The sequence below is a fragment of the Neolamprologus brichardi genome, chromosome 4 (assembly GCF_056152115.1).
Source record: "Neolamprologus brichardi isolate AB-2024 chromosome 4, ASM5615211v1, whole genome shotgun sequence".
Taxonomy (NCBI): domain Eukaryota; kingdom Metazoa; phylum Chordata; class Actinopteri; order Cichliformes; family Cichlidae; genus Neolamprologus; species Neolamprologus brichardi.
The window spans coordinates 12,437,668-12,450,910 of record NC_142107.1 but is presented as its reverse complement, the minus strand read 5'-3'; the positions used below and the strand labels follow the sequence as shown (position 1 = coordinate 12,450,910).

Below are 13,243 nucleotides of genomic sequence, written 5' to 3'. Positions count from 1 at the left end.
GAGTCTTTTTAATTCCAGTTATCCAGTAAAATGCACTGCTATTCCAATAGTGGTCATTCCACAGGAGTGGAATTGTTTTTCATGAATAAAATGGTACTGTATGGTTCCAAAAAATCTACACTTAAAGGTTTATGATGCTTTTGTCAGCTTTACTTTGTGGGCATGTCATGATAGTGGACTCTCTGAATGTAGAAAAAAAATTAAATATGAACTCCTCTTGAAATTGCACCTACTTCCCTGAAGACATTTTTCCAAAACGTTAATGTTTTCTGAATGCATGTTATTAATCATTTATTAGTTAAAAGAAATACATAATATTAAGGTGAGCACCATTGGGCCTAAGACTGTCCTTTTCAATCACAAATAGTAGCTTTTCAGTATGCAGCAGTGAACCTGACACAGCATGCCTGTTTTAAGTTTCAGTAACCTGCTGTCTTGAAGACATAACAGTTCAGATGATGCTGTTTGTCCTCAACCAAATGTAAATATGTTACTGTCCAATATTGAGACAGGCCTAGGGCACATTGGTGGATATTTTACAAACAAGCTCCTGCTAGCAAGAAAGTAGCATGTTCGTACGTCAGTATTTTTTTCCTTGGAGTCAGGTTAGTGTTAATTTACACTGCAAGAAATCTTGTCACCTTTCACAAACAGTATTGTTTTGTATTATTAATTATATAAGCATTTAAGATTATATATTTATTACCTAACACTGTATAATTAATTATTAAATAATGTATAAAAAAGAGATTAATTCTTTATGGTGGTGTTATAATAACAACTGTTATTATTTTAATCATTATCATTGCTAGCAAACTTTTAGAGTACTCTAGCATTAACAAACATATGCAAATGCATTATTACAGTATGATGCTGTGATACATGCATATATTGCCACACACCATTCTAATCTGAGATTTTATTCAAATGTACTGTAAAATGTACAAATATATACAACTATGAGATTTACTTAAAAGATTTGTAAACGTCATGTAGACCTTGGCACTCACAATGTTTGACAATGTTATGAAAAGTTTCATTAAGATTCGTCTGTTCGTCTAGGAGGGGATAGGAAACATACAAACATACATTACGGTCATTAACGTATAATTATTAAAATTGGCTCCATAGTGTAGTGGGCTGATTCTAGACCAGGAGGAAATACAATTCCCTTTGGGGTTGCATCAGGAAGGGCATCTGGTATAAAAATCTGTTATTATTTCTCAGTTGTCCGTGTGTGTAGAATTAAGTGAAAATACAATACAGTACTATTCATATTTATGACATTTGTCAATCTTACCAGTATCTGTCATTTGGACTTTTGATTTTTTTTCTTTCAAATGCAGACATGCACAAATTCCCTTCTTATCTTGAAAACAGTCAAAACCTTTTTCCTGCAGTGCCCAATTTATTTCATTTAACAGGCAGAAAATATACCTTGCCTGAGTCCTCAGCAGCAATGACTCCATCTGTAATTCAATTATGGAAATCAAAGAGGCCTGTTAAAACCCCCCAAAGCTTCGTGGAACCGAGCGTCAGATTTCTTGGAAATAAGAGATGATGAGCATGAACTTACTCTGGTTATAATCAGGATGTTGAACAGTAAAATGTCAAATGAAGTGCAGGAATCAATTAATAGCTGCACCAACTTATTATGTTCTCCTGTTTTGGATAGACCAACAACTAATAACAGACAGAGTGCAAATGTGCATTTCATGTTACATGCCAGAGAGGCTGACTAGTACAACTGAATCCTGACCCCTGATCTATTTCCCTCATGCACATATCCTCAAGTATCCATGGCAGTGAAGTGTTTATTAAATGAAATGCAAATTTGGATTGGATTATGACCAGCAGCTGACCGACTAGCTCTCCGGTGCACATAAAGACACTTTGTGAAAGCATCTTTCCTAGAAACTTTTATGAAACCAGGATTCACATGATGGGAACAAATCTCTTGTCAAATAAAACTTTCACTTTGCCCTAAATGTAAATAATACAAGAAAAGTTCTTTTTATTGGGAAACGATTTGTTTGAATGATGCACAGCTTCAGTGACTGTGTCTTTCATATAGAGATGCATGCTAAGATTAGACCACAGATTAGCAGACAGGACATCTGCATCCTGTCAGAGATGCTGGGAGGTGACACATCTGTTGGAAACTGTCAGCTGCCCATTCACGTCATTACAGAGGCTGAGTGGGGAAAGGCAAGCCACTCGGGGACTGCTATATAGGGGTTCAACTGGAAGTGTCCTAAAGTCACCCAGGCTTAAAAGATATCTATAATTCCCTTGTTAGCTATAAGTTACAAGTTTAGTCTGGGCTCCATATGAGATATTTTCCAGGGCAAAGTGATCTTTTACTGCTGGAGTTCTTACATAGAAATCTATATTGAGAGCTAGAAAATAAATGAAACACATTTTGTTATGAAGTATGATGAAATGAATACTTTTCAAGAAATTTCAAGTAAGAAATAAAATAGGAGCTTTGTGTAAAAAAAAAAAAAAGCAAACAACCAAACAGAAAACAAAACAGAAGAACTACTTAGAAGAGTTTTTTCTGTTGAATAGCTAACCATAAACACGTAAATGCATACTCCATTTTAATAAACATTACTGGGAAGGATATACACTGTAAATAGTGTATATCCTTCCCAGTAATGTTTAGTAAATGTAGGCTGAGGTTGATATTTACAATTGTCCTCTGTGAAATTCACAGAAGACAATTGTAAATATCAACCTCAGCCTACCTCACATCTGAAAATTGACTTCTCCCTTCTTCTACCTATTGCTGTTGAGATGAACTAGATGTGAGAACTGTGATCTTTGAGAATTATGAAGGATCATGCAAGTGTGAATAGATCTATGAGCTGAAAGTGATGTTTAGAGCTTACAGAACACATGTGACTGCATCTACAAATCATCATTCCTTCACTACTACCTGTGATGTTTAATAAAACCTCACTACCTCTGCAGGCATTCAGTTACTTTACTTGAAAGTAGAGCCACTGACGTTTTCACTAAATATTACATAAGCATAAGCAGCACGCCCCAGCACTGTTGACTAGTATGTGCTGTTGGCAGCACGTAAGTCCTGGATTTGAATCCACTGGCTGGCTGGGGCCTTTCTGTGTTGCACATTTTCCCTGCGTCAGCATGGGTTTTCTGGCCTTATCCCACAGTCCATGGGGTTTTTAATGGTGATTTTAAATTTGCCACATTGGTTATCGTTCTGTCTGTTAGCCCTGCAGTAGAGTGTGACCTATTCATGGAGTACTCCACAGTTTACCTTTTCAATTCAATTCAATTCAATTTTATTTATATAGCGCCAAATCACAACAAAAGTCGCCTCAAGGCACTTCATAGATACAGAGAAAAACCCAACAATCATATGACCCCCTATGAGCAAGCACTTTGGCGACAGTGGGAAGGAAAAACTCCCTTTTAACAGGAAGAAACCTCCGGCAGAACCAGGCTCAGGGAGGGGCGGCCATCTGCTGCGACCGGTTGGGGTGAGAGAAGGAAGACAGGATAAAAGACATGCTGTGGAAGAGAGACAGAGGTTAATAACAGATATGATTCAATACAGAGAGGTCTGTTAATACATAGTGAGCGAGAAAGGTGACTGGAAAGGAAAAACTCAATGCAGCATCTTTTGGCAGCTTGGATAGGCTCCAGCCTTAAACTGGATAAATAGAAGAAAACGGATTAGAGTAGATGGATTACAGAAGCCAATAAAAAAAAAAATTAACATGGATTTTCCTTAAATCTGTCAGCATTTTTCTACTTTCAGTTGCATCACAAGGTGTTGACAACAGGTATTTGATTTTGCAGTTTTATGCTAGAACATGCTTCGTTAACACAGCAAATGTAAGTAGATGTGTTAATTATCATGCTCTGCAGTCACTGTATATTTGGAACAACTAATTTCAGGAACTGTAATGAAAGCAGGCCACTTACAATAAAACAAAAATATAAGTCATAATTAAAATGTTACATTTCTAAATGCTTTTCATATACTTTTAACTTCATGTTATCACTGTCACTGCTTTCGCCGAACGAATAGTCACTTGAGTATCAAGAACAGGACTAAAGATGATGTCACTAATGTTCAAGAAGCCTAAAAACCAGACCACACCACAAATAAAAAATGTTCAGTCAAATAAAAGTCAATGAACTAAATTCCCGTGTTCATATAATAATGGGATATTTATTCTCTCTACTGTGCATGTTAGCCATTGGGATATTTTCATACCTTTCTAATAATGCTGGGTCATAAAATGACCCACTTTTTAAAATGTATTAATATGAGGTGTCAGAGCTTTCCCTATGACCCAAATGGTAAAACACTTAGGGAACATAATGCCCAACAAACTCAATCTAGGTCACCTGTACTAACTCATGTAAGTTTGAGCAGTATGTAACACTCTGTCATACTGGAAATTAGTGTGAGGACTGAGCTTCTGGTAGGCTCTTCAATGATGCCACACAGTGTGAGGTACGAGAGAAAATGTTTCCTGCTGACCTATATATTTTCATGGCTATTTGTTTTCATCAAAGCTTAATTTCAGCAGCTGCTCCCTTCCTCTTCCCATGCCTGGCTCACTCATTACCCACACGCAGTAAACACTATAAGGAAGCTTTCTCATTAGTCACCGCAGCAATGAGACCACCGCTGTGACACAGCCAATGAATATTTAAGATCATCTTTACTAAGATTTAACTTCACATTTAATGAGGCTAATGACCAACATAGAGACCTGCTGGTGACTGATCTCCCAGGAATATGGGTCAATGGAAGGGAAGACAAGACAGATTAGTTTTATATTTGCACATGTCGTGACAATACTGTGATTTGTTCCTGAGAATTCATTTAAAAAAGGTATTGATTCCATCCTGTTTTCTAGGTTTATCGTATGCCACTAATCTGCATTAATCTCTATAAGTTGAATATAATATATAAATATAGTCGGATACATTGTAGTCCATTAGATTATATTTGTGCATGTCAAGGTTTATATGGGTTGCCCTGCTTCACTCAACATGCATGACATGTGTCACACTTGTAGGGATAGTAGATTCCATTTACTGCCAATATAGATGTTTCAGGTTGCTAGGTATTGGGATGTGAAGCAAATTTTCCCACTCATTGCAGGTCAGCTTTGTTTGCTTGGTGTATTAATAGATTATCTGGGGCTTATTTAAGGGCCAATGTGTGCTGCCGTGTGTTTTATTCAAAATAAAAAACACCTGGGGAAATTTTTTAGCATAAACAGTAGGAAAAAAATAGGTTTCATTGGTTTCTCTTAAAATACAGTTAGCTTTAGGCTAACCACCACTTTAACACCTTACTCAAGATGAGAAGACAGCACCTTTGTTTCCTTGATGCTGTGTAATGAATTCAATGACGACACTTTTAGCTTTTTTCAGCCTATATCGCTTAAAGTCATAATTCCTTTTTGCGTTTTCATAGTTCATTGGGTGCTCAAAAGAGAACCTAAGTCAGCAAAAGGAATTACATAATTTTAATTATACATTATATATTTTTTATTTTTTATTTATTTCAAACATTTTAGCAATGAATGAAAAACTAATCTCTATTTTGCCTTTCAGTGTGATTCACTTTATCTGTGTAGTCTGCATGTCCATTCATTCATTCATTGCTCTTTTTCTTGTTTTTTGTTTTGTTTTGTTTTGTTATTTTTTACTTTATTTCCATGAGTTTTTACACTCAACCTGGACTTGTATAGCAAAAACACAAAAATACATTCTGTAAATAATGTATGTGTGTCTGTTTGTTTATGAACTTTACTGCAGGTCAAGAATGCAAAACTTATTTGACATTGTGGCCCACATACAGCCCACTTTTATCTTAAGTGGGTTGAGCCTTTCTGCCAGTGAATTAAATTTTAACTGCACATTTAATCACAGTATCTTAATATTAGAAAAAGAAGAGCGACTTCAACAGTTTTTCCACATGATAAAGAAATGCTGCTGTAGTAAATGAAAGAAATGCATTAGCAGAATTGTTTGGGCTTAAATTATAAGAAATAAATGTGTAAAATTACAGAGAAAGTTGCCCAGACTGTCCTGTAATTATCTAATTATGAATTACCAATCATTATTTATTTATTCTGGTGGGGATGGGAGGGGGGCATGCAAAAGCTTTAAAAATACATTTAAAAGTCAAAAAAATTGTGCACTCTTTCACACTTTTCATAGCATCCAGTGGGCCGGACTGCAGTCTTTGCCTGCCGGTCCTGCCCCGCGGGGCTTATGTTTTACACCCCTGCTCCAGGTAATTGAAGAAAATACGTACAGCACACGGTGCGTATCCACGCAATTACAAAGTATACCACTATATCTCGAAAAGGTCGAATGAACAGAAATAAATATTTCTATTAGTTTTTTACAATTCGAATGTAGTGATGTCATCAGCTTTGTGGCTGACGTAAACAATCTGCGTCGGGAAGCTGAAGAGAGATGGCGACAGCTCAGGCGAAGCTCGACAAAGAGAGCGATGACTGCTCTCTGCTGCCTTTAGTTCATGATATTATTAAATGGTAAGAGTATTTATTGGTTCGTGTGTTGTCACATTGTGTGCTGTACGGGACAACACTTGCTTGTCTCAGTCGCTTGGTGGAGTTGCTATGCTTGTTTGCTGTGTTAGCTGAAGCTAATGTTGATAGCTACAAATGTTACGTTAAGTGTCTGCAATAACAAAGCAGGCGGATGACGCGCTCTTCTTTTCTCCCATTTGCTTAAAGCATGGACAAAGACAACCAGGATGTCCTCCAAGAACTTGGTAAACTAAAGGCAAAGATCCAGGAGGCTCGGGAGCAGATCTCCAACATGCCGGGTATAGACAGCAGTCCGCTGGAGCAGCAGCAGCAGCTGGCCACGCTGCGGGAACAGGTTCGCACCAAGAACCAGCTGCTGCAGAAATATAAAAGTCTGTGCATGTTTGATGTGCCAAAAGCATCGTGAGACTAAAAGACTTGGTATGCACGCAGTATGGAGGAAGTAAATGGAGGTGGCGTGATTCAGGAACACCGGATGGACATTGAAATAATAACCGTCATTTCTTTAATTGTGTCGGACTGCAACATGTTTTGAACTTGTCTTTGTTTTTTGTGTTACCACAGCGCAAATTTGTTTATATGATATTTGTATTAAATTGGGGTTTTTCGCTTTTTTGAGTCCCATGATATTGATACGTTGTAATAAATTGTATTTTGTATAAGCTTCGTCCTTTGAGGTTATTCAGGATACATAAGACAGACTATGAACCATGGCGAGCTTCTTAAGGGCTTCTTGCAGTTTTAACCTGCATGTGTATGACCTGTCAGGATGATGCAACAAGTGCATTTTAACAGATGGACAACATTTTTCCAGTTAAGGGAAACGTAAATCTGAAGAGTGTGAAGCTTTGTGTTTAATGCAACTTCTTGGAGATTTGCTTGAAATGAAAAAGAAGGGGAAGGCAGACTATAAAAGTAACAAGTTTTATTTTCTTATGCAAAAGTCAGGGTAGACAATAAATACACATTTAGCATTAAATTTGATCGTAATGGAACAATCAAGTTTCACCATGGTTGAAAAAGTACAGTGAAGTGTAAACATGTTTCTTCTTTCCTCAAATGCTGTTCTTAGAAAGTTAAAATAGAGACAGATTTACAGCATTTTCAGAGCATCTACTGCACTACACAGAGATTTATGAGCCGAGCTAGTTCACAAGTCTCAGCCCAGGCTGCACCACTGTGTCAGTTTATGGGCTTACATATTCCTTGTCAGTAAACTGGCTATCCACCACGGCTCCTAACCCTCACAGAAAAGTCTTTCACAAACTGGCAAATGAACTGTCAGCATATGATGCAGCCTTTCTCTTTGGCTTGGCTGCCGCCTACAGCTTTCTCCTTTATGTACATCAAGTCACTGTGCACGCTTGGTCTCCGTGCAAACGGCGCCACTATTCCATATGCGTTCCCGTCCTTGCACTTCTTGTTTTTGAACGACTTCCTGTGGAGAACCTCGCAGTACTGGAGGGAAACTTTGCAGTGTCGGTCGGGGCTCATTTCGTTTGGCAGCTTGGCCATGGTGAAGAGAGTCTGAAACATTTGGTCTACGTTGGTGTTTTTCTTTGCTGAGATTTCAAAGTATGCGCAATGTTCGTCCCCGCCAACCAGCTGCTCAATCTCGTCGTCTTGCACCTCACGGTAAAAGTCCCTGTCACACTTGTTGCCGCAGATGACCAGCGGGACGTCCACGTTCTCCTTGGTTTTGTTTCGCAGGCAGGACTTGGTCTCGTATATCTGGCGCTTCAGGCGCTGCACCTCTTGGAAGGAGTCTCGGTTATCGAGACTGAAAACCAAGATGAACACATCACCTGGAAATACAAGAGAAGGTATGTTTGAATATCAAATAAAAATTATAATAACAATATTTGACTGTAATTAATTAAATGCATGGTCAAAGCTTCACGTGTCTGCAAAACTCAACTCACCAGTAAGGATTGAAAGCCTCCTCATTGCTGGGAAGGGATGGTTCCCAGATGTGTCCAGAATGTCCAGCTGATAAACGTCTCCCTTGATACTGTAGAATTTCCTGTGAAAGTCCTCGATAGTAGGCGTGTACTGGTCATCAAACCTGTCGTTAAGAAACCGAGAAATTATGGCTGTCTTCCCAACTTTTGTGGAGCCCAGAATCACCATCCGATGGCAATTCTTGGCCGGGATGTCGAACTCGTTTTCGGGCGGTGACATTTTCTTAATCATGATTGCAGCAGATGCACCCGTTGGCAAATGGTGCTCTGTCAAAGTGATCGTTCAAAAATCCTGTCAGTGATGTGAGGGCTCTAACCTCGCTCTCTGTCTGAAGCCAGAGGAGAGCAGGCTGGGAATTTATGGAGAAGGCTTGCCGCGCCTCCAGTGCGTCATACGTCACCCTACAGCTCTCAGAGCTGGAGCAAGACCTGGAATTAGTACTGTTTTTGTGCGTCAGCCCTTTCTACCGCTCATCAAAAGAAAACACGAGTTTGTTTTCAGATATAATGCTTAACTGTTTCAAAGTCTCGCCATCAAATATTGCCAATTTCACACATTTCGTTTACTTTTTTCTTCACATTTTTTTTTATACAAATCTAGAAAAGGCAATCAAATTATTCACACATTTATTCACAGTGTGTGCATTATAATGAGACATGGGACTGCAATGACATTACTGCCTCTAACCCTCTCAAGGCAGGCGTTGCCGATTTGCAACAGTTAAAAACTAACAACCTGATTACCCCACATACATATTTTATGAGGGTTTTTTTTTACTCAGAAGTACCACTGCAGGACTTGGTTGTGCATTAGCAACAAAAAGTTTAATTTGAGCCTGAGAGGGTTAAAGCATTAACCTCATATGAGTATGCAACCACACAGTCCAAGCTCGGGCATTTCAGACATAAGTCAAATTTCTTGTAAACAAAAGCTTTATTTGTTCTCTTTTACCACTGGCGAGTAAACAGACTGTACATCAGCAGAAAACAGCTGGAACAAGGTTAGGGAAACTGAGGGGGGCGCAGTGATACACGCTTATGTCAAAGGGGTGACTGGATTTTTTTTATTTTTTTTTGGGAGGGGGGGGGGGGGGGTGATTTTAGTCAGTATATTCCTCCGCATGAACCACCTTGTATGTCCGCCTGTTTAGAAGATAAGTACGTGTTTATTTGTGTTGCTAAATATCTTTAGGTCGTGAGATCATCACAAATGCAAGTAATTCAGGCTACATAAGATTTTGAACACACGTACTCATCACACCCAGCTGAAGTGGGCTACAGCTGGGTGTAACTGGTGCGCTGCAAGCCATCGAGTCCCATTTCTATTGATTTTTTGCTAGGTATTAATCGAAGCAGCCCAAGATAGAGCCTGTGACTCAGACTCTGCTTACCCACTTTACCAGTTTAATCCCTTATCACCTTTCACTTGTCTTCTCACCTGGGAATCATTGTAGAGAGGATTCAAGAAAAAAGGAAGAAAGTATTGGGTGTTGTCTGGAATTGCTCGTACTATATGTCACTATTCACAAGGGTATTTACTGTGTAAACAATTTGCTTTGATTCGTCTAACTTACAAATGTTGCAGCTGTTGTGTGGTTTTTTTTTTTTTTTTTTAAATACGTTAACAATTTTATGTACTTTTTTCAATAGCAGCCTGAAAAGTTAAACTTAAAGAGTCAGTAAATTATAAGGAAGTAGTAATATGATATGACAAAAGTTGTAAAAAAAACAACTAATTCTGCATAACGTTAAAAAAAAAAAAGATATTTCTATTCAGAAATTCAGTTTATATATAAACTGATTTTTTTTAACTCTTAAGTTTTCATTTCTTATATGAGTGTAGCTTCACTAAGCTGATGCAACACAGCTGTCACCAGGGTTCACGGTGTTGATATATTCAGTCTTGTTGCCCAATATGATAAATATGCTTGACATAATAAATTATATATTACCCTATAGGTACAAGTCTGGATATTTACCTTCATTTCACACAAATCCTAAAACTTGCAAATACTGATGACCTTTGTTAGCATTCTGTGGGGTAGCAGGAACGAAATCAGATAGGTGTAGCTAAGCCTGGTTGTTCAGTGCTTCAGTGATGGGTTTGTGTAACCCGGCTGGAGTGAACAGTGCTAGACCCTTGACTATTGGTCAGTAATTAAGCCAGTGTGTTCTCAGTGATATGTATAACATGACACGTGAGGAATAGCTTGTCCAGGCTTAGGCTTCAATAAAAAGGCATGCATGAAAATCTGATGGGTGATTTTAAATACTCTTATTCACAGGGTATTATTCTTGTTGTTTTCAAGAGTTCTGATTAAGTAATTACAGTTGCATCAAAATATTTCTGCATATTATAGTTCTACATAATCCCAAAATAGATGGTATGAAGAATGTAAATACACTGAAAGATGTTGACGTTTCTTGGTTTCGGTTGGTTTTTTTCTGATGAACTTTATCAGAGTATTTCCACTGCATTTCTGCTGGACTCATATCAGGACTTTGACTCAGCTATTTAAAAATATAATCTTTATTTATCTTTGGCTATCTGTTTTTATGATTAATTTTCCTGAGGGTTCTCAGCATTTCGCTTTATGACCCACTTTCTTGGGATTTGCTGTTGGGTAGTTGGGTTTTTTTGTGAGAGGAGTATCTGTTTCCTTATAGCCCTGCCATGCACACCACTGAATAACAATGGTGACTAGAAAGTGCATTTTCTGAAGAAACTGCAGTGTGAATGCTTGAATCTGAATGTATGCACTGAAATGAATTAATTGCTGAATTTTAAGTTAAAAATGTTGAATGAGTGGAAAAATACAGAAATTTTAACCTGAAAACAAAAGTGCTGAACTGCTAAAGCTGACATCCACACAGAAGTTGGAAAACAGCTGAAAATGTTTTAATTGTAAATGAGAAAAAAATAAGAAATGAGAAAACACAATTTAGAGTCAGAAAACATCTGAATGAATATTAAAAGTTCATAGTCTTTGAATCACTGAATAACTAAAATGTTATCCCTGCACTTGGATCCACACAGTTTAAAAAGTTTACATCTCTGAGCTTTTAAAGACACGGTGTTGGACAGAGAACAATGATGGCGACGTTTTGAGGGTAAAATGATGGCTGATGAGCAAACACTGTGGACACAGCAGCAGTTAAAAGAGAAGTGTTTAAGATGAATCTTGGCAGAGTGAGACAGAGCTCGTTAGGCAGGCAGGTGTGAGCCTGGTTGCTATAGTGACTGCACCCAATGGCTCCCTACACACACAGACAGACATGCGCCTCACTTTTGCTGCTTAAAATGAACAGAAAAGTCAGGCCGAAACAAATCGTTCCCAAATGAAAAGTACAGGTCGTATTGACAAAATTCTTTCACCGTGAGAACCAGCAATGTCCAGTCTACCAAATTATCAGTTTTCATGCCTGTGGAGTTTATTATATAGACGTGGTGACAGTGTAAAGACACTATGCTCTTCTGATTTTCAAACGAACCTTCTGAGCCATTTTAACATTAGAGTCTATGGAAGAGTTGGAGGGAGGAGGCTGTGCATTGGTGACATTTATGAAAGAACCATAACACCTAGTACAATAGTAAACACATTGGATGAAAGAGGACAGCGATGGCTACGTTTTGAGGGTAAAATCAGACCTGTAGAGCAAACGCTGTGGACACAGCAGCAGTTTTAAAAAAGATTTTAAGATTAATTTTTTCGCTCCTCTCACTCTAGCAGTTGACCTGTCTCACTCTAGCGCCAACATTCCGTCCCATACACACCCATTATAAACTCTGAAACGGCTGAAAAAACATCATGAAACTTAAACTGGAACTGAAGAAAAAGTATAATAGATATTGAAAAGATAAATACAAGTTGAATAGTTGAATGTCTCGTCTTCGTTTTAAAGTTTGAATGGTTGCTCTATGTCAATGTATGTGGAAGTAGTAAGAGTTTAAAAATGAGTAAGTTGAATGAGGATTTGAAGGGTCTCCCCATTGAAATACATGGGAAATTTTTGATGAAAAAAGTTGAATAAAATTAAAAATATAAATGTTAAAAATGAAAAAAATAGAAGCACACCTTTCCAAAAGAAGAGGAATCTGATGGTGTTTGAATGGTTTTTCTAAGTTGAACGGTTTTGAAGGAGATAGACGGCGAAAAACGTACGGAAAAGAAAATAATAATAAAGATTAGAAGAACAATACTGTGAATGCTTTTACAAGCATTCACACTAAATATAAACACTAGCCTGTGCGAGACATTCTATAGAAGTTACCTTGGGTCCCTGTGACCTCACAGACTATGCACTCTCAGTCATGCCTGGAGCGCAATGTTCTTGAATTTTTTTCCATTTGTACAGAGTTTGTACACACTCTGTCTGAATGCGGACTGATATAGGTCACATTCTTCAGAGGTCAGCAGTCGTCTCTTCTTTTCATGTCATGATATATTTATCAAGCATTTGTTGACGATCAGACTCCGAAAGAGCCGTGTGATTTCAACTGAAACAGCCCTAGAAGTTGTGATGCTGTCCCATTCATCCACTGATTCTCTTAAGTGCACATCAGCTGTCAGGTAAAGCCTTTCCCAGCTGACACTGGGTGAGAAGTAAGAGATGTGATTTTACCTTAAAAATGATAAGTAAGGATTTATCTTTAAGCATTAACCAATGATTTTGTTAAGCGACTCAGTAAGTTCATAATAA

General features: G+C 38.0%; 2 protein-coding genes across 2 annotated transcripts; one reads left to right on the top strand and one right to left on the bottom strand.

Annotated features, from left to right (window-relative positions):
* Positions 1 to 6,462: 6,462 nt before the first annotated feature.
* On the top strand, positions 6,463 to 7,243 carry med9 (mediator complex subunit 9). The gene is made up of 2 exons (XM_006791416.3): positions 6,463 to 6,563; positions 6,768 to 7,243. Exons 1-2 carry the CDS (start codon positions 6,484 to 6,486, stop codon positions 6,985 to 6,987), a joined length of 300 nt encoding a protein of 99 aa, XP_006791479.1. The 5' UTR covers positions 6,463 to 6,483; the 3' UTR covers positions 6,988 to 7,243.
* A 291-nt stretch (positions 7,244 to 7,534) lies between these two features.
* LOC102797739 (dexamethasone-induced Ras-related protein 1-like) lies at positions 7,535 to 9,039 on the bottom strand. Its single transcript, XM_006791417.3, has 2 exons — positions 8,504 to 9,039; positions 7,535 to 8,386 (listed from the first exon to the last, which is right to left on the bottom strand). Exons 1-2 carry the CDS (start codon positions 8,772 to 8,774, stop codon positions 7,863 to 7,865), a joined length of 795 nt encoding a protein of 264 aa, XP_006791480.2. The 5' UTR covers positions 8,775 to 9,039; the 3' UTR covers positions 7,535 to 7,862.
* Between the last annotated feature and the right edge of the window lie 4,204 nt (positions 9,040 to 13,243).

Bases quoted from the DNA above. Each gene is read 5' to 3' on its own strand.
- LOC102797739 (XM_006791417.3), bottom strand. From the start codon at position 8,774: ATGATTAAGAAAATGTCACCGCCCGAAAACGAGTTCGACATCCCGGCC. The intron at 8,387-8,503 runs GTGAGTTGAGTT...TTGTATTTCCAG, and splicing joins GAGGCTTTCAATCCTTACTG to GTGATGTGTTCATCTTGGTT.
- med9 (XM_006791416.3), top strand. From the start codon at position 6,484: ATGGCGACAGCTCAGGCGAAGCTCGACAAAGAGAGCGATGACTGCTCT. The intron at 6,564-6,767 runs GTAAGAGTATTT...ATTTGCTTAAAG, and splicing joins GTTCATGATATTATTAAATG to CATGGACAAAGACAACCAGG.